This window comes from Syzygium oleosum, unplaced genomic scaffold, assembly GCF_021117445.2.
Source record: "Syzygium oleosum isolate NSW1041296 unplaced genomic scaffold, Sole_v2.1 Sole_v2.31, whole genome shotgun sequence".
NCBI lineage: Eukaryota > Viridiplantae > Streptophyta > Magnoliopsida > Myrtales > Myrtaceae > Syzygium > Syzygium oleosum.
In genome coordinates this window covers 2,815,555-2,835,354 of record NW_026607515.1, presented here as the reverse complement: position 1 = coordinate 2,835,354, position 19,800 = coordinate 2,815,555, and the positions used below count along the sequence as shown (strand labels likewise).

Genomic DNA, 19,800 nt, shown 5'->3' with positions numbered 1-19,800 from the left:
TTGATAGGCCCATGAAAAATTCAATGCAAACGGCCCCACTACGTTTCTTTGGTTTTGGCTACCCTGCCTTCGTGATTGTACAGGGAAGCCTGACATTCGAGAAAAAATTGGAAATAAATAAAAAAAAAGAGAGACCACCAAAAAAGAAATTATTGGCTCGAAGGTGCAAAACAATCAGGTCCAACCAGAACAACACCTCGTTCTCGAAAATGTTATCCGAAGAAGAGCCAAAACCTGTGGCTCTCCCTGTGCTTTATATTACCCTCTTCGCGCGACCATCATCTAGCAAGCACACGGTAATGTAACTCTCGCACAGTCCCGCTTCAACATCACCTCAGCCATCTCAGGCAAGCCTCCCGCACCATGAACGACTCGGTGGACAAGCTCGTCATCTTCCTGGCCAAGCGAGATGGCATCGACAAGCTTGTCAAGACCTTCCAATACGTCTCGAAGCTTGTTCACTGGCATGCTGAGGCCGCACGCCCTGACGTCGCCCGGCGCGCCAAGAACTGGGAGGTCGCCTCTGGCCTGAGCCGCAAGGCCTTCCGCACTGGCCGGTTCCTCACGGGGTTCAACAGCCTCCGCCGATCCCCCGGCGCGACCCCGGCGTTCCGGCTCCTCGGGGTGCTGGCCAACGCGGGGGAGATGGTCTACTTCTTCTTCGACCACTTCCTGTGGCTGTCGAGGATCGGGACGCTCGATGCGGGGCTCGCGCGGAGGATGAGCTTCGTATCGGCGTTCGGGGAGGCGTTCGGGTACATATTCTTCATCGCGATGGACTTCATCATGCTCAAGGAAGGGTTGAAGTTGGAGAGGAAGCTCAGGAAGGAGAAGGAGAAGGAAGCGAAGGAAGATGATGAAGCGAAAGAGAGGGTCGCGAAGATAAGAGCGGATCGAGTGATGCGGCTCATGGCGGTGGCGGCGAATGTGGCGGATCTGGTGATTGCGGTGGCGGATATAGAGCCGAACCCGTTCTGCAACCATGCTGTCGCGCTCGGTATTAGCGGACTTGTGTCTGCATGGGCCGGTTGGTATCGGAACTGGCCCTCGTAAATGAAGGATTGTTAAGAGTTACCATTGCACACAGCAACCAAAAAACATAAAAAAAAAAGTTGAATGGGAAATGTAAATGACTCTCTTTGGCATGTGATGCACTTGGTTTCTGGTTTTGTTCATGGCAATATTGCACTTGTGGTGGATGATTCTTTGTAGCGTGTACGAGCTATTTCTCCTCCCATACGAAATAAACAGTGATCAATTCAAACTTGAACCCAAATAAACAGTGGAAAGGAGAAATATTAGATATGACAGGAGTGGGAAGTCGATTAATGGTGTAAACAGCAGTGAGAAGAGCATCGACCCAATATGAAGAAGGCATATGAGCATGGATTAATAAGGTTCGAGACATTTCAACTAAGTGTCTAATTTTGGGTTCGGATACACCATTTTGAGATGGGGTTTGTGGACAAGAAAAACGTTGAATAATAACATTTTTCACGTAAGTATGTTTGGAACGCATTACTGATATATTCACCTCCCCCATCAGTTTGTAAAAATTTAATTTTGGCATTGCACAGATTTTCGATAAAACAACGAAAGCGATGAAAGTGTGTAGGTACTTCAGATTTATTTTTTATGGGAAATACCCAAGTGAACCGAGAATAATCATCAATGAATAACACAAAATATTTGAAACCAGAATTAGATAAAATTGGACTCGTCCATACATCAGAATGAATTACAACTAAAGGAAAAGATGCACGATGACTAATAGACTCAAAAGGCAATCGATGAGATTTGCCTACAAGACATGACTCACATGATATCGACTTAGAACTAGAATTGCAAACACGACTCAAAACTTGTTTATTTGGATGGCCAAGACGAGCATGCCAGCGAGTGAGTGAAGCAGAGGAAGCCACGATAGGATGCGAATGAGATGACACCATTGAGTTGGAAATTGGACAAAGACCATGAGAAGAATTAGCTTGGAGGAGAACTTTCTCGGTTTGTTTGTCCTTCAAAGAAAAGGATGAACCATTAAAATCAATGGCACAAGAATTTTTATGGCAAAGTTGAGCAACTGAGAGAAGATTGCGAGCAAGATTAGGAACATGATAGACGGGAGATAATAGTAAAGATCGAGAACCAGTATGTAAAAAGGCTTTGCCGACTTGCTTAACAAGCAATAAACGACCATCACCAACCGAGACTTTTGTCAAATCGTAAAAAGGTATAGGATTTAGGATATTACCAATATCACTAGTCATGTGTGCCGACGCTCCACTGTCAAGATACCAAGTTGAATCAAAGGTCTCACCAACCAAGAGAGCTGAGAACGAGTCCGACAGATCAGTAGTGGTAAAAGCATGGTTGAATCGTTGTCGACATTGTAGTGCGGTGTGCCCGACTCCGTTACATATCTGACAAGTAAGATGAGACCTAGATCCGAGAATACCTCCCTGTGTGAAGGGGGGAACATAGGGCTTTGAACCACCACGAGACCGACCAGAGGAGGTGGAGGAAGCATAGGGAGCCGATAATGATTGCAAACCGAACTGATCATGGGAAGATTGCCAATTCGATTTATCACGCGAGAATCGTCCACCTTGTCCCCGACCAGATCTACGACCTCTAGAATTACGTCCACCTCGAGATCCTCGAAACGGTGGACTGGGTGAAGTGGTATGACTGAGCAAAGCATGATGAATATCAGATGAAGATGATGCACTGGATTTTCTGAGAAATCGTTCTTCTTGGATGTGGAGGCGTGACCGTAGATCACCAAACGAGAGAATTGTAGGGCCGTTTGTGACCATAGTGACAAAAGGATCATACTCAGATGGGAGCCCATTGAGGGCTTGAATCACCAAGTCCTTGTCAGAGACGGAGCAATTGATTGCGGTGAGAGAGTCCGCAATTGACTTCAGATGCTGGAGATAATCAGACATTGACTGATCGGGTTTCTTCACAGTATTCTGAAAATCCAATTTTAGTCCAATTTCCTTGGCCGCGCAGCGATCAGTAAAACGTTGTCCTAGAGCAAGCCAAATCTCCCGAGATGTCCGAAGGTCGTGAACTTCACGGAAAATTTCGATTGTGAGGGTCGAATTGATCAAACTACGAACGCATTGATCTGTCTTTACCCAGGTGGAATAGGAAGTATTGACCACTATAGTGCCAGTTTGATCATTGATAAGATTCGACGGACATGGAAAAGAACCATCCACATAGCCCAGCAGATCATTACAGATTAAAATAGATTCAAACTGAGATTTCCACAAAAGATAATTCTCTGCATCGAGTTTGATGGAGACGAGACTTGTGATGTTGGGAAAAACAAGAGACGGCGAGGATGATTGTACAGCCGTAATTTGAGCAGCAGCAGAGATCGGAGCAGCAGTGAAGAGGGAAGAAGAGGGGAAAGTGGGCGCACTATTATCGGGAGGCGATGGGAAATTGGGATTAGCAGAAAAAGAAAATGGTGGGTCAAGAGATGGTAGAGAAGAAGAAAAATTTAGAGATGTATTGGACATTGTTGAGATAGTAATTGAAGCAAAGGAAGTGTTGATTTGGGGTAGAGATGTTGAAAAATTCGATTTGTTTTCCTGCTCTGATACCATGTTGATATTTGGAGACAGAGAGAAAACAACGACAAAGTGTTTATGGTGGCTTAACCCTAATTAGGGTTGTATAATATGTATTTATAGGAGTGACTAATTACAGAAAGGGTACAGATAGAAACATAATTACATAAATACCCCATAATACATATAAATTACACATTAATAATACGTTACGATGTTATGACGTTATTTCTGCTATCATACGTTACGATTTTATTTGGACAACATTCACTTGATTCGGATGACAGCTTGATTTTGCAAATATTTAACAAGTGTTTTATCCCGGTAAATCATTGTTCGCAAAGAAAAAAGGGATAATGACACAAACAATCCCTGAAGTTTGACCCAATGTGCAATTTAGTCCATGAACTTTTAATTTGTTCAATGTAGTCCCTAAACTTTAGGCTAATGTTCAATGTGGTCCATGAACTTTTAATTTGTCAAATATCATCCCTGAACTTTTGGTACATGTTCAATTGAGTTCCCGAACTATATGAAAATATTCAATGCAATTCAAGTTCAGGGACTGTATTGAATATTTTCATATAGTTCGGGGATTGAATTGAACATGTACCAAAAGTTTGGGGATGACATTAAACAAATGAAAAGTTCATGGATCACATTGTACATTAGGTTAAAGTTCATGAACTACATTGAACAAATTAAAAGTTCGGGGATCAAATTACACATTGGGCCAAAGTTCAGAGACTGTTTGTGTGATTTTGCCAAGAAAAAAGCACTCCTTACAAAACATGAAAATCAACCATTTTAGGTTATTTATAATAGTTTTCTCATTGCATCTAATTCAAAATCTATGAGACATTTATGAGATGAGATGAGAGTTGTATTGACCATTTCAAATTACCATGTTATCATGGTAGATTCAAACTATTATTGTGAATTATATATCTCGTTTGTGGAAAGGGTTCTCGAAATACTTGGGTAAAAGTTATGGTTGAAAAATGTTTTAAATTTGTCTTACAAAATACTAGCAAAGCACACTATGCGCCAGGGAAAAAAGTTCTAAATGTGTGTGAAAATAGATAAATGTTTAGAAGTGCAAATTAGTGCAGGATAGCCACGATTCTATAATTTAACAAGGGAGGATTACAAAAAAAAGTCTTAAACCTATTGCAATTGTGCCAATTTAATCGTAAACCTTTGTTTTTTTGCCAATTGAGTCCTAAACCTTTTTGCATTTGTGCCAATTAAGTCCATCCGGCTAATTTTGGCCAGAAATCACTAACGTGAATGATAGCCGCGCAATTGAGTCATAAACCTTTTGTATTTGTGCCAATTGAGTCCATCCATTTTGACCGAAAATTGCTAATGTGGATATTGACTGTCCTACATGGTATGGCCAACGCTGACATAGACATTTTGAAATAATATTTTAGTATTTTTTAATTTTTAATTTTTTATTTATCCTTTTCTTTTCTTTCCTTTTTTTTTTTGCAACTCCAAACTGTGGACCAGCAAGGGTCGCCACACAAGGTGAGGGCATGCGGCCCCTCACCTAGATCTAGCGAGGGCCGCGACGCCCTTGCCAGATTTGGCCCCGGACGAGGGCATTGCGGCCCTAGCGAGGTCTGAGCGAGGGCCGTGATGCCCTTGCCGGCTCACAATTGGAAGTTGGGAAAAAAGAAGAAGAAAGGAGTGAAAAGAAAAGAACGGCAAAAGAAAATAAATAAATAAATTCAAAAAATATTAAAATATTACTTAAAAATGTCAACGTCAGCACCTGCCCCGTAAAATGGCCGGAGTCCACGTCAGCAATTTTGGCCGATGGATTCAATTGGCATAAATGCAAATGGTTTATGACTCAATTGAAAAAAAAGTTTAGAATTGAATTTGTACGATTGTAATAAGTTTAGGACTTTTTTAGTAACTTTTTCATTTAAAAAAATAATGGTGGGAAGTAAAGTATTTGAAGTTGAAATGACTCTTTTTAGTTTGATTTCTATCTAATGAAGATAAAGATAGAGATGATCCCCAAAGATCACGTGAGTATCTCTTGCAAGAGCTCCTTGCGTATGAAGATCATCATCTCTTTGAATCTTTGAACGGGAAACTACATACATCCTTCAGCATTCACGTTACCTAATCAAAGGAAATCGAAGGAACCAAGCATGGCCAATCCTGCCTTTTCTCTCGTCCCCGGTACTTTCTTTCCAGCCCTTTTCGACTTTGCCTCTTCCATTGATTCTCCACCGATCCAGGCCATCCTCGACGCCCTATGTTGCACGATACCAGTCGTCGTCTTCGCGTTGTTCGTGTACGCAGTTTGCTACGTATGTCTCTATGATGTTGTCGACGACTCCGGGCCTCAATTTGATGACCTGGAGGCCGGAAGGTTGCCGCTCCTCGGGAGGCGCCATGGGGGACCGGCGCGACCCTGCCGCGATCCTCCGCCGAAGAGCGAAGCGCTGATGAGGGTCGATGTGTACAGGAGCGACGGAGGTGAAAACAAGCGCACCGACTGCGGGGTTTGCCTAGAGGATTTTCGGGACGGAGATGCGTGCCTGTGGCTGACATGCTGCGGACACGCTTACCATAGGGCTTGTGTGAATCTCTGGCTCTTGGACCATAGGCGATGCCCGATTTGCCATGCGACGGTTCGGGTGGCACCGGCGATCCGACCCGATTCGCGACTTGAGTAGGATTCTAGCTTGATATTTGCCATGGGTATGTTTTTTTCGCTTTTGTTAGATGCTTAGTTTTGTGGATGATCACCTGTGTCGGATCGGATAAATCTCTCAATGTTTCCCAACTCATATTCAATCCGACCGATTGTACACATCTCCTTTTGAATGTTCTTATACAGGCACAAGATTTGTGACTCGCATCCTTCACTTTTGAGAATAGATCATGCACTTTATTGAGTCAGGAAACTGTGGAACATTAGATTGCAAAGTGCAAGATTTTTCATTTTTTCTTTTTGTATGAAACCTCGCGATTGGGTCGTAAAGACTTTGAAATCAAAAGGGAATGGTTAGTATCTCCTCATATTATAAAGCAAACTCAAATCCAGCTCAACCTCGAAATTTAATTTCGAAAAATTCCGAAAAAGAATCCGATAGGGTTTGTGATTGAAATGAGAAGAATGATAAGCACATGGCAATACTAGCAATTTCAATGTTGCAATTTACAACTGAGTGATCGCATCATCCCTCACATATCTCACCTTAGTGGTCTAACATGAACAGGCTGTGGCCAGGCCCCATCCTCGGCAGTCGTCCGTCATTGTAGTTCATCTCCACCCAAGTCAAAGCTGCAAGCGGCTCAAAAGTCAAACCTGGGGTCAAGTGTTCCACTAATTATATATTTTTTTGTTCGGATAGTTCCCCTGAGTTGACTCTCAAAATAAAGTTAGTTTTTGCGCAACATAACCAGGTTGTCGTCCCGACCAAAAAAAAAAACGATTATAGTAATAAGTGATTGTCGTCTCTCTCTATTAGAATATTTAAATATTAAATTACACATTCATCTAATAACGTAAAGGAGAGCGTTAAAAAATTTAAAATTTAAAGGAAAACGGAGTAATCACATCATTTATTGACAATGATTCCGTAAAATCTGAGTTCAAATCTTTCCGGAGCACTCCCATAAAATCTCGCACTCTCTTAAATTTATTGAACGCTAGTAAGATTTAGGGCTCGCATCCTCCACTTTTTAGAGAAAATCATGCAATTTATTGAGCAAAGGAACTACGGAAAATATGGGTTTCAAAATGCAAGTTTTTTATTTTGAAATCGCATGATTGAGTAGTAGGTACTTTGAAAATAGAGGGATTGGATAATATCTCCTCAAGTTACGAATCCAACTCAAATCCAATTACCTCAAAATTCATTTAAAAATATTCCAAAACAATATAATAATATTCGCGATTGAAATGAGATGAGCAATAACCAATAAGTTACATTGGTTATCTCAAAGTTACAACTGAATAATCACGTATATCCCTCACATATCTCATAAATCCTATATTCAAATTTAAATATCCCCCATCCATAAGAATTCAACTTCTTTTCTACACAATCCAAATCTTACCTTCTCTTTTGTTTTTGGTCAAGAAATCTTACTTTCTCTCGGTTGTTAGTTTTTTCCCCCAGTTTTTGCACGTGGGCCTACTTGAACTTGGAACAGGTTGTGGCCCACAGCCACTGGACATAGCGCACTCCAGGCCCATAACCAGGCCCAGGCCCAGGCCCGGGCCCGTCTTGAGCAGTCATCTTTTAATTCATTTTTGGTCTCAAAGCCGGCAAGCCGCTCAAAGTGTTAAAGTGCTCCGTTGACTCTCCAAATCGAAACGGAGCTGTTTCGGTGCGACGTAACTGCCGAGGTTTCACATTTTCTCAAAGTCATCGTCGTCGTCGAAGGTCAGTGATCATCCTCCTCTCCAAGCAGTCGCAGATCGTTCCGACAAGTGAGATTCCTTGCTTTCCGTTTGATTTTCCCCCCTGGTTCGGTCGCGAAGAAATCGCGGTGAAACGGAGCGAATTCTTAAGCGAATCAGATTTTTGAGTCATCAGTTCATGTTTGTATGGTTTTGGTTTCCGAAGCTTGGGCTTAGGTTTTGTGTTCTGAGATTCTTCAGTCTAAAATGAGGATCTGAGTTCTTCGCGGGACGCTGATTCGTGATCCGTGTAGATGAGGTTCTGAATATGGTCAAAATTGCATATCGTTTGTGCCGCTACACTGGTGTGAAGCATGTCGTGTGTTCGGTTCGTTTCGCTTCGTCGCCGTGTCGTGCGATTCCTGTCTGATATTGCCGGCTACCCGATCTCGTGATTTCCCCCCCTCTTTGCAGCTTGTCCGAAGCATTCCCGAGGCGATAGATCGAGTTTTGTTGGTGCGATGGCGGAGGGATCGAGGCAATCGCATTACGTGAAGCTAACGAAGGACCAAGCTCCTTTGGAGGATATAAAGCCTGGAGAGCTTAACCAGCCTATCGAGGTTCCGCAGGTTTGTGCTCTTCGGTCCTGAGTGCCGTCGTTATACCTGTTCTTTGTCCCCCCGGAATAATGTGTAAATGGTGTGGATATGTTTCTGAAGGATGTGGATTAAGTAACCTGGCTGTGGAATAGAAAGTTGCCGCGAATGAGGTTTGGTTGGTGATGTATCAATATTACTAAGTTATCCAGTAAATCCTCTTAGTTATGCCTTGTTCCATCTGTTCTCAAATTCAATATCAGCTTCTTTTTTGTATATGGAATCCCTTTGGAATTCTTATGTAAGGATATGGACTGACTAATGAATATCCCTTTTAGGTGGTCTACGAGCCGGTGCTCAACTGATTAGTTATGGAATCCCATTAATCTCTGTGTGTTATCAATATCTCTACGTGCGATTCGTTAAAACAGAATTTCTTTGTTCCTTTTTTTTAGAAATAGATATCCTTTTTTTTTCATTCATCATTTAGTGAATTGTATATATAGGTATGAACTTTTGGGTATACTAGGGATGGAAAAGAATTGCTCCGAATGTGTTTTAGTTGGTTGCATGTTTGCAGTTAAACATTTACATAAATTGTTTGACCATGCTGACTTTAAGTGATTTGTGGATTTTTCAGATGACTATTTTATAACTTTCACAGAAAAATAATTATGGGCTCTATAAGTAATGGCTCATGTACTGAGTATTGACTTTGAGGTCCATGAACGTTTGCGGCTAATTTGATCATACTGGAATATGTGAATGTACTTTATAGCAAGCATTTAACAAATACTACCAGATCAATTGTTTGATTCTCATTAGTTGGGGCTGTCCAACCATTATATAACGGATTTTAAGATTGAATCGTTCGTGTCTGTTCCTTCAGAACATCTGGAGGTCTTTACCTCGCTAACTTCCTGTTTTCCATGGTTTGTGACTGTTTTCTCTAGTCTGTCTTCTTCTCTGGGATTATGCTATGCATGCGATAATTTGATTGTATCAATTAGAATGAAGGGCAGCATCCATAGAAAACTAGAATCTGGTGATGGGTAATCGTTTGCTCATCTTGTATGAAACTATTCTTGGGTTTTAAACTAAGGACAATGAACCTAATTTCTGTTGCTGTGATGTAAACCTATTCCTGAAGCAATTATCTGTCCATGCTTCATTTTCTGCTTGTCTCAGCAATGAAGTAAAACCAAACATACATTCTCTAGAGAATGTTTCTATAAATCTGACTGGTTACATTTTGGGAAAAAGCTTGTGACTTTGGCTGTTGTCTGAAGCTGCAGTCAGAGGGACTTGCTATCAGCAGACTCAAATAAATTTAAAGATTTATTTGAGGATTAGAATCAAGCGACTTTTGGATTTTCTATGTTGCGCATGTTTTGAGTGGATATTGAAATGATGTTTGAGTTCTTGAGTTATACTGCGCCATTGAATTTCAAAGTTTGAGCTTTCCTGTCTGTCAAGTTGTCTTCTTGTTTCAGGAGGATTAACATGTGGGGAGGTGAATCCCATTGTTGAACTAACTAATTGTCGAGGAATTTCTAAAATATTAAATTTATTGTCTTGAATATAGAGTTTCCTTCTTTGATTATTCTGATTGGGGTGTTGGATATGGAAGGTGCATGCTGGCATTTATGGATGCTTATGTGATGCCGATGTTGGCAATCTTTCCTTAAGCCTTAGATAGATCAAGGAATAAATGGCTAGGTACACGTATGCTAAACTCGTTGTACTGGTACAGTTGGACGTTCGCAAATGCCATGAGTGTGGGCAACCTCTTCCTGAAAGCTTTGAGCCTCCTGCGGATGAAAATTGGACAACTGGAATTTTTGGTTGTGCTGAAGACAGCCAAAGTTGTAAGTTTCAGGACAGCTGAACTTTTGCATTATGTTGTCTAGTGAGGGGATAATGGAGAATCTTGTTGTCTCTCTCTTTCCAAACATGCTAGCCTTCTGTAGATTTGAGGTTAAGATTTAAAACAATTTGTAAGCAGGAATAGATGGTGTTCTCATAGTCTTGATCACAAAATTGCCTTTTCCCTTTGCTGTGTATGTTTTACAAATATCCGACAATGGCACAAAATGCATGAGCCCATTATCGAAACACTTGAATTACTTTTGAAACTGAGCTGGTATCATTAATGGGATTTCCTTTCGGCTTGATGAACAAATCGAGGAAATGTGGGAAAAGGTTGTCGAATTTCAATAAAGATCCACCAGAAATTGGCTTGTGTTTGAGCAGTTGAATAAAATGAGCAGCAGAGTAAGCCTGTGAACTGTGAAGTAACCATTAATGTTGGATAGTTTACAGTCAGATAGGTCACAACATACTGCTGGGCCGCTCTGGCTTTTAGCTGTACTTTGCTTATTCACTTGTGCCTTGCCTTAGATTATTCTTCAGATTGTCTCATATCACATTTTGGGCCGGTTAAGGAAAAGCTTATTGTATGAGTACCAATGCAGGCTGGACTGGACTATTTTGCCCTTGTGTGCTGTTCGGTCGCAATGTTGAGAGCTTGAGAGAGGATACTCCTTGGACTACTCCATGCATCTGTCATGCCATTTTCGTGGAAGGTGGCATTGCACTAGCAGCAGCTACAGCGGCCTTTAATGGCATTGACCCTCATACGTCATTTCTCATTGGGGAGGGCTTACTATTTGCTTGGTGGATGTGTGGCATATACACTGGCCTTGTTCGCCAATCACTGCAGAAGAATTATCATTTGAAGGTACTTCAAGCTTTTTCCATGTGCTTCTATCTCGCTTTGTTCAGTGAACAACATGGACTCTATAACCATCTGCCAGTATACATTTAATTGCATACTGGCAAATATTTGCAGCTATGACTGGAGTTGTTTCACTGTGCACTGATCACAAATACCTGTCGGCATATATATTCTGTAACATTGCCGTTTGCTCTCTGGAGGAAAATCTCATTTTCCTGGGGACGCAGAATCTTGATTTACTGTGAATGACAAATACGTAATGTAAGAGGTGTGTGATGTCTTGTGCATTGGACGTGTCAAAAAAAGTTGCTACTTTATTTACTTTTAGAAAGGGCTTGTGGGAGTCTTTAAAAGATATGCTATTAGATAGTTTGCTTGTTAAGCAAGGTTTCTTTCTTGAATGATGTCAAGAGCCTTATCATGACCTAATTTCTATTGCGCAGGCTAAACAAGCTTGACTAGTAAAGTAGTTGACCATTTTTATTAGTACATTTGGATTATTTTTGCACTTTTTTACTTAAATGTGCAAGTTCTAATCCTCTTGTCTGACTCTTACCATCTCCTCCTCGGTACTAACGACTCCAGAATTCCCCGTGTGATCCATGCTTTGTGCATTGCTGCATGCACTGGTGTGCTCTGTGTCAGGAGCACAGGGAGATGAAAGGTCGACTCTCAGAAAATGTTGTCATGCCAATGACTATCGTAAATCCTCCCCCTGTTCAAGAGATGAACTCTGCAAGTGAAGCCCAGGATTCTGCACCGCCTTCGGCAGACAACAGCGAGCACACAAAGTTGGAAATGCAGGCTTTATAGCCACTTAAATCTCTACATATGGAGAGCATGTGCATAATCACCGGCGGGCCTCAATTTGGTGGTATATCTGTTCACGATCTTCTTTGTGTTTGTTTAAGATTTTGATGACTTTGATTTAGGATTCTATGTGACCTTATGGTGCAAATGGGACCATTTATACATCTATACACAGATTAATTCATTTGAAACTTCGTTGCACATCTAGATTCATGTAAGAGGAGCCTCTGCCCGATCAATCGGAGGCAGAACCTAGAGCTTACATATACAAATGTCGGAGCGTCTCCTTAAGTACCAGGAAAGAAATAAAATCCCGATAACCTGGGATTCAACTACCAAGTCTTGTATAAAAATTATATAAGTTTCAACACACGTATACAGCACCCTGCTCTCTCCATGCCATTCGCGTGTGGATCGATCTGTGATTTGTCTTCTCTTGTACTTGACATCCCGTGAGTACATCGAAATTTATCGAGCAAGCGGCTCTAATTTGTGATCAGTAGTATCCAAGGTTCGATAATATGTATAATTACAACGTAGATGACGAGCTCCTCTGTTTTCCCTACCCTATAGTCTTCTACCGAGTCTCGTCAAGACTCGAAAGTAAGTACAAGGATTTCAACGACCGCAGCATCTTCGTACGCTCTTTCTTCTTCTCTCCTTTTCAAATAGGAAGCTATTAAAACTGTATTGTTATGTAAATAGCTTAAGCCGTTTTGTGCTTTATGCCTAGCATATTCTCACTCCTAGCAAAGCACCCATTTCCAAGCATATACAATCAAATCTAGAGCCGCGAGATATGGGTTTGGTTTAGTGCTTTGTCTAATCCTTTTCTAGAATTTCTGTTTCTCGTACTCTCCATGAACTAGCCAAAGAAAAGGGAAAATGAAAGGGAGAGATTATCCAAAGGAAAGGAGGATTTCAAATGCAACTGATGCGTTCAACAGTAGATTTCCTCTGGATAACCATAAACCACTACCAGATAAGGACACATCCGTACACATAACTGACCCTAAATTTGAAAGAAACCAACAAAGTCAAAGTGAATGTTTCGTTTCTCGTTCGCCATTCTCAAATCTCACTGCCATCGGCACATACTCAGTCCAACACGGCCAAAATGCTTGCTCCAGTCGATTGCAGCGCAAGGAGAGGGAAAGAGCAATGCGAAAGCAGCGGATCTGTTGGCTCGTCGTCGTGGGCGTTGCCGTCCCCCCACGGAGACCCGACGAGTGCTGTCCGTCGCGCCTCGTCTCGCGATGCCAGGGATATATTCTACGGGAGCGACGATGGTATGGGACATGTAATGTACAACGACGATGTGGCGGTGACCATGAAGAGGGAGGCCTTGATATCCTTAAGGAGGAAGGCTGACAGAAAGAGACGTGCTTTCTGTTTCAACACGGGCTGCTTTGATTTTCTGAAGTCCTTTTTTGGTAGGAGACGGTAACCTACATTATTTTACACAGTATTCTGCCGTAGGTTTTCTTTATCTTCTACTTTTCTTCGTTTCTTTTAGTAGAAAAGTGATTGCTACGGAGATCGATTTTCTTCTTGTTCTTTCACTATGTAAGTAGTACAAGTAAGAAAATTCCGTATCTTATATATTATATCTTTGAAGTGTTCGGCGCTAATCAGCAACCGATTAATCCCCAATGCGTATGGCAGTTCCCTTTTCTCGACCTCAATCCCTCGTACAGGTTCATGGCTCTTGAGGGTTGGTTGCCAAAGCACCTAATTAACTAGGTCAACCTATTTGGGCTAAGGAAATCTAATATCAGAGAGTAAATGCTACGGAACATTTGATCTTTCTGAATTTCCCGTGAGGAAGTAGATATTCGTACCATAAATGACAAGGAATCGCGGCAAGGATTGGAACCCAATTCGAGTTTGCTCGACAGGATTTGCATGAAATGTCAAGTCCACCCAAATGGCGGATGCCGGTAGGCGCCTGGATGCGTCGATTAGGAGCGAACAACGTACTTTGATGATAACCAGTAGTATGGTTATAGTACTAGCGGGGTTGGTCAGATGGTAGATACTTGTTTGTGGTAGATGAACTCGATTATCCAGATCAAATCGCCGCAAACAACATGACCAGATTTTTGCATAGTAATGAAAAGATCTCAGCGCTCGCCGCATTTCGCACCGGTCAAAGTTGGCCGAAGGAAACATGCATGTGAAAAAAGAGGCCGCTTACATCCGAGGGGCATGACTGGTATATATTCAAAGAACACCATCCACGTGTCGCTCCCTCATTGCGCCACGTCCACGGCAGTTAACATTTTTTTCAAAATTCATTGCCGCGAGCGGTTGCAACCCAAACTGCACTTATACCAAAGAATCATTCTCCCTTTCCTCAATCGACATTCCAAGGCTTGAAAGACATCAAGAGTTTACTCATCTTTGATGGTCCAACCTCTGTTACAAGCGGACAAGAAGACTACTCGTTTATTTTTCCATCTGAAATTCGACTTTTTAGAACTTTCGAGCGAGTCCGGCTGTTGATTGATCAATCTATGAGGGGAATGGCGCCGACTGCACTCGCGACGCGCTTCGGGGAATCGGTCACTGCGAATGCTTTCAGATCTTATCTCGCCGAGTTCATCTCCACTTTCTTTTATGTGCTCGCTGTCGTTGGATCCGCCATGTCTTCCCGTGAGTCTCTAACCCCATATCGTCGAATGCGACAGACACGATCTATTTTCACGTAAATTGGTCGAATTTAAACATGATTATGATTACAATGATCATCTTTACTCTCGGATAACTCACAATTTGAGAAGAAGTTCTGAAGTTTTGCTGAAGGCATCCATTGTAATCAGTTGGTAAGTAGTGAAGATGACGATGCAATAGTTTAGTTAAAAGTAGTGTACAAGTAACCGGACAGATTGGTGAATACAGAATACTAGTTACTCTTTCTAGACTTTTTTTCTGCACTAATTAGACAGATCGTGCATGGTGATAGTGACCCAAAAAGGTAATAAAATTACGTTCACAGGGAAGATGTTGCCGGATGCGGCGACCGAACCGTCGAGTCTGGTGGTGGTGGCACTGTGCAACACATTGGCATTGGCGACGGCAGTGTACATATCAGCGAGCATATCGGGAGGGCATGTGAATCCGGCGGTGACGTTCGGGAAGGCGGTGGGAGGCCACATCAGTGTTCCAACGGCCCTCTTTTACTGGATTGCCCAAATGCTGGCTTCTGTCATGGCCTCTGTCCTCTTGAAAGCCGCCACGGCTGGTCAGGTAATAGAATGTTGCTACATTTGACCATTTTGAAGACATTAAGCAGAATGTCAAAGTACAGAAATATACGGGGAAGATTATTCAGTTGGCAATTAATAGTATCAAGCTTTTGGTAATATCAGGCAGTGCCAACATTCAGAATCGCAGGAGAAATGACAGGATTTGGAGCATCAGTGCTTGAAGCATTCCTGACATTTGCTCTGGTGTACACTATTTATGCTGCTGGAGACCCAAGGCATGGTCAATTAGGAGCAATCGGACCCATCATGATCGGCTTCGCCGCGGGAGCCGGAGTCCTAGCCTCGGGTCCGTTCTCGGGTGGCTCTATGAATCCAGCATGCTCGTTTGGGTCTGCTCTCGTGGCGGGCACCTTCAAGAACCAGGCGGTGTACTGGGTCGGGCCTTTGATCGGAGCCGTGGTGGCGGGTCTCCTCTATGACAATCTAATGTTTTCTTCTCCGGCGGCGGCGGCGGCGGATCCGAGCAGGGGGGCGTCAGCTGGATTTGGGGTCTAGGGACGTGTCTCATTAGCAACTGTATCATGCTTTAGTTTGTGTGCGTGTTTGTTTAGTGTTTTTCCTTCAGATTTTTAGACCGAAATTAGACAAGTCTTTGTTCATGACTTCCCGATTGTTGTTTATGCAAGTTGTAGTGTATCGTGAGCTTTACTTGGACGTATGGATGGTTCTTGGAATCTGGGTGGGCCTCAGGAGGTTTAATCGTTCTCTTTGCAACGACATTATGGCCATTGCTACGTGACCACCCCTCATATCCTCCGGCACCTGTTGAACATATGGACCATTGTTATTGACAACATGCATGACATTAATTTGACACCCCAGAACATTACACGTAACATGCATGTGTCCTTTTTATACTTATTCATTCATTTATTTTTCATACTATTCTTTTAAACATGCGGAAACATAACAAAATATCCACACACATGCCACGCAAGAAATCAAACTAATTTGATTACTGTTGGTCATCCTTGTATTGATCCAAACGTCAAAAGGAAGATACACATTATATAAGTCCTGGGAACAGGTCGGGGTTACATAGCAGCACTGTATAACTTGCTAATCAAAAGTCTGCATATACATCACCGCCACAATTGAAATCAGGTGGACCATGAAAACCTCCTTAATGGTTCAATCAACTTGCCATTGATAATACCGTACCAAAAAAGATATAATGGGTGGGCCAACTCAAGATGGGCTAAATTTCCGTGAGCCACAAGGCTCACAAGCGTAGCTTATTTGCCTATCACTATAATAAAAGCGCACCTTTGGAAAAACTAACGCTGTTTTTTTCATATGCAAACACACTCTTTCGAACATAACGTTTTTCCTTTTCTTAGGCAGTAAGCTTTCTCCTTAATGGTCCAATCAACTTGCCATTGATAATACCGTACCAAGCAACAAAACTACCCTTTACTTTATCCCGAATAGTATAACTATATTTGATATATACCACTGTCGTTCCGGGTCCTTGTACATTCTGAACGTCAAAACCAATAAGATGTGGTGACTGGGCCAAAGCGATGCCAATCAACGCTATTGCTTTGCAAAGTGCCCTCTTAGAGGAAGACTAGAGGTGGCAAAAATGGGTCATGTGCCCATTGTTTTATCGCCTAAATCTAATATATATATATAGGTTAGTATGAGATTAATAGAAGAAAGCTCAATAAATGACGTGTTGCCTAAATCTAAAATATAAGCAAGAGATCATCAGCTGAACGAAAATCTGATTGCCCGAGTGCCTTCACTGTCATGAACTCAATATGGTATCATCAGTCATCTGGGCAATTTGGTAATGAATGATGGAAGGGTGCGCAGAGGACGCAGGACCTCTCTCCCTCTGTCGCTTTCGATAGACCATCGCCTTCTCAAGTTCCAGTTCTGGGTAACATAATCACTGCTGGACGTGGACGGTTTGCAGGACCTAAAACGACGTTTCCTGATCACAAAAACTTAGTAAGTAGCTGCCCACAGCCGGTCGAAATCATCAGGAAAGAAGCTAACAGACGATTCCAATAACGAGTGCCAAACTTCCGAGATTCTTAGCTGCAGATTGCCGATCAGATCAATCAAGAACTGCTCGGATGGAGAACCAGAAGATACTGTCTAACATCTCATGAAACTTGTAGAAGGCAGTAAGTATCTCAAATCTTGAAGGGTTACGCATCTTATTGTTTAGGATACGTTTGTTTCGCGGAAAATGAATAAGTTGAAAAATATCTTATTGAAAATAATCGCTTGTATTGCTCGAAATAATTAGTCAATGCAAAATGTTTTCATTACCAACAACAGTTCATGTCTAAATATATTTTAAACTGAAGTAAGTTACACATAATTCATTATAGCCTATTTCCTGGCATTTATATCACTTAACAAGTTGCAAAAATGAAGAAGAAGTTTGAACAGAATAACTTACAAAAATTCAAATCGGACCCTAAAATATAGACATTATCGATAAATATATTATTGCTAATTAAAGCGTAATTGAAATTTTTTTCCAATAATTTGATTTAGCCCAGTTGAAAAATTACACTGAATAAAAAAATTCACTTTGGTTGAAAAATAAAATAATTTTAATACATAACACTATCCATTAAATAATTACAACGATATAAAAAAATAACTCCCGCTACTTTAATATTCATTTGAAACTTGCAATAAAGTATATAAGCAAAAAAAGATTACAATTGCAATTAAGTTAAAAGAAAGATCATTTATATTCATACTATATTTTCTTTTTTACTTTTTTGAACAAGCATATTTCAAGTATAGCTTTCCTCATAGTACCATAAAAGATCATTTGTTTTTGTATACTATTTTCTCTGAAAACTTAACATTACAAGGTTTCTTCTACCACACATTAATGATAGGCCTTCATAGAATATGATGCTCTTCTACAAAATATAAAACAGATTTTACATAATCACGGACTTTTTTCTTATATTTCCTTCTATCTTAACGTATTAGTGATGATTAAAAAATTGAGCATATACACAAGACCACGCCAGTGCAGGCTAAACAACTAGTTTATGTTGGTTTTGAATGTAATGGATGCATACCCACATGTTAATTATAGATTTTTCACAAAAGAAAAAAACATTTACCACTATTATTCGTTACATGTCGAATGTCAAATTAATTACGTTGCTCGCCGTCACTGAATAAACTAAAGTTTGCTAAAACTATCCTCAAGGTTTTAGAAGCTCTCCCAACAAAACCACATCCTCGTAGATCATAGAGAAGATTAGAAACTTTCACAACCCATCCCTTGTTTGATTCTTGAGGTTGTTTGGAGATCGTGCATGGGCCATCATTGCTCGATGATCTTGTGCTAGCATACAAAATCATAATTGTTGACACTGTGTGGTGTCCTCGAAGGTTCCCACTTCCATATCCATAGCATCTTGAAGGAAGAAGCACGACTTTTTGTCTCGGAAACCACGAAAGCTTTCCATTATAAGTATCATCAGCTCATAAATACGACTTAAATGCGATTAATTGTGGCTTTTACTTTTTGGGTACTTTAGCCATTGAGCGGAGATTGCATCAAATCAACAGAGTGCGCTGAGTCCTTCGCCACTAATTACGAATTTTGAGAAGATTAGTACCCAAAATCTCAAACATCGTATACGAAATGCTGCGATTAAATCTTAAAATTTCGAACTATTTCAATTAAATTCTGAATCTTTTAAAAAAAAGGATAATCAGGTTCTTTTTTAGAAGAGTCACTAGCGAGATTTGTCCGTTGTTATGTTACCACTAATTTTTTGTGAAAAATATTTGAGTTGAGCATTTCAATTTTCAAACCTGCTCTCTCATCTATAAATTTTTCATTTTGAATATGAAAATGTGTTGGGCATTTTGGCGGAAGAATCGATCATGTGAAATCTGTTTCTTGCTCTAGCCAAAAAGCCGGGAGAGGTTATGGTTTTTTAATTGCACTAATAATACATCTAGAAAAAAACAAAGAAATATAAACATGATCATAAAGTACACACATACATATTTTGGGAAGAGAATGATACAAATTATTCATGAATTTTGACCTAATATTTAATGCGATTTTTGAATTTTTAATTTATTCAATGTGATTTTTAAACTTTAGCCCCATGTATAATGTTATTTTTGAACTTTAAATTGGTTTGATTTAGTCCCTAAACTTTATGAAAATATTCAATGTTGTCCTTCCATTAATTCAAGTTTAGGTATAATATTGAACATTTTCATATAGTTCAGAGATTAAATAAAAAACCAAAAGTTTATAGATCACATTGAACAAATTAAAAGTTTAGGAATCACATTATATATTGGGTCAAAGTTTAAGGATTGTTTGTTTCATTATCCTTTCAAGAAAATGCAGATTGATTATAGATTTGTCTTATTTGGTTTAGTTTGCCTTAATCAACAGTGGATTGAGCCTGTTTTG

At 40.7% G+C, this 19,800-nt stretch overlaps 4 protein-coding genes across 6 annotated transcripts; all 4 read left to right on the top strand.

Annotated features, from left to right (window-relative positions):
• The first annotated feature begins 203 nt into the window (after positions 1-203).
• Positions 204-1,175, top strand: LOC115683107 (peroxisomal membrane protein 11-4). Its single transcript, XM_030607536.2, has one exon. It carries the CDS (start codon positions 364-366, stop codon positions 1,051-1,053), a length of 690 nt encoding a protein of 229 aa, XP_030463396.2. The 5' UTR covers positions 204-363; the 3' UTR covers positions 1,054-1,175.
• Positions 1,176-5,755: 4,580 nt separating this feature from the next.
• Positions 5,756-6,286, top strand: LOC115683121 (E3 ubiquitin-protein ligase Os04g0590900-like). Its single transcript, XM_030607547.2, has one exon. The coding sequence runs from the start codon at positions 5,756-5,758 to the stop codon at positions 6,284-6,286; it is 531 nt and encodes a 176-aa protein (XP_030463407.2).
• A 1,589-nt stretch (positions 6,287-7,875) lies between these two features.
• Positions 7,876-12,296, top strand: LOC115683106 (cell number regulator 6-like). Of its 3 annotated transcripts, none has more exons than XM_030607535.2 (5): positions 7,876-8,005; positions 8,437-8,591; positions 10,312-10,426; positions 11,033-11,298; positions 11,881-12,296. In XM_030607535.2, the coding sequence occupies exons 2-5, from the start codon at positions 8,484-8,486 to the stop codon at positions 12,106-12,108; spliced, it is 717 nt and encodes a 238-aa protein (XP_030463395.1). In that variant the 5' UTR covers positions 7,876-8,005; positions 8,437-8,483; the 3' UTR covers positions 12,109-12,296. The 3 variants fall into 3 exon arrangements, with proteins under 3 accessions (XP_030463395.1, XP_030463394.1, XP_056160336.1); XM_030607534.2 differs by having other exon boundaries at positions 7,896-8,052; XM_056304361.1 differs by lacking the exon at positions 7,876-8,005 and adding an exon at positions 8,103-8,281.
• Positions 12,297-14,478: 2,182 nt separating this feature from the next.
• Positions 14,479-16,050, top strand: LOC115683120 (probable aquaporin TIP5-1). The gene is made up of 3 exons (XM_030607546.2): positions 14,479-14,760; positions 15,104-15,354; positions 15,477-16,050. The coding sequence occupies exons 1-3, from the start codon at positions 14,622-14,624 to the stop codon at positions 15,867-15,869; spliced, it is 783 nt and encodes a 260-aa protein (XP_030463406.2). The 5' UTR covers positions 14,479-14,621; the 3' UTR covers positions 15,870-16,050.
• Positions 16,051-19,800: the final 3,750 nt, after the last annotated feature.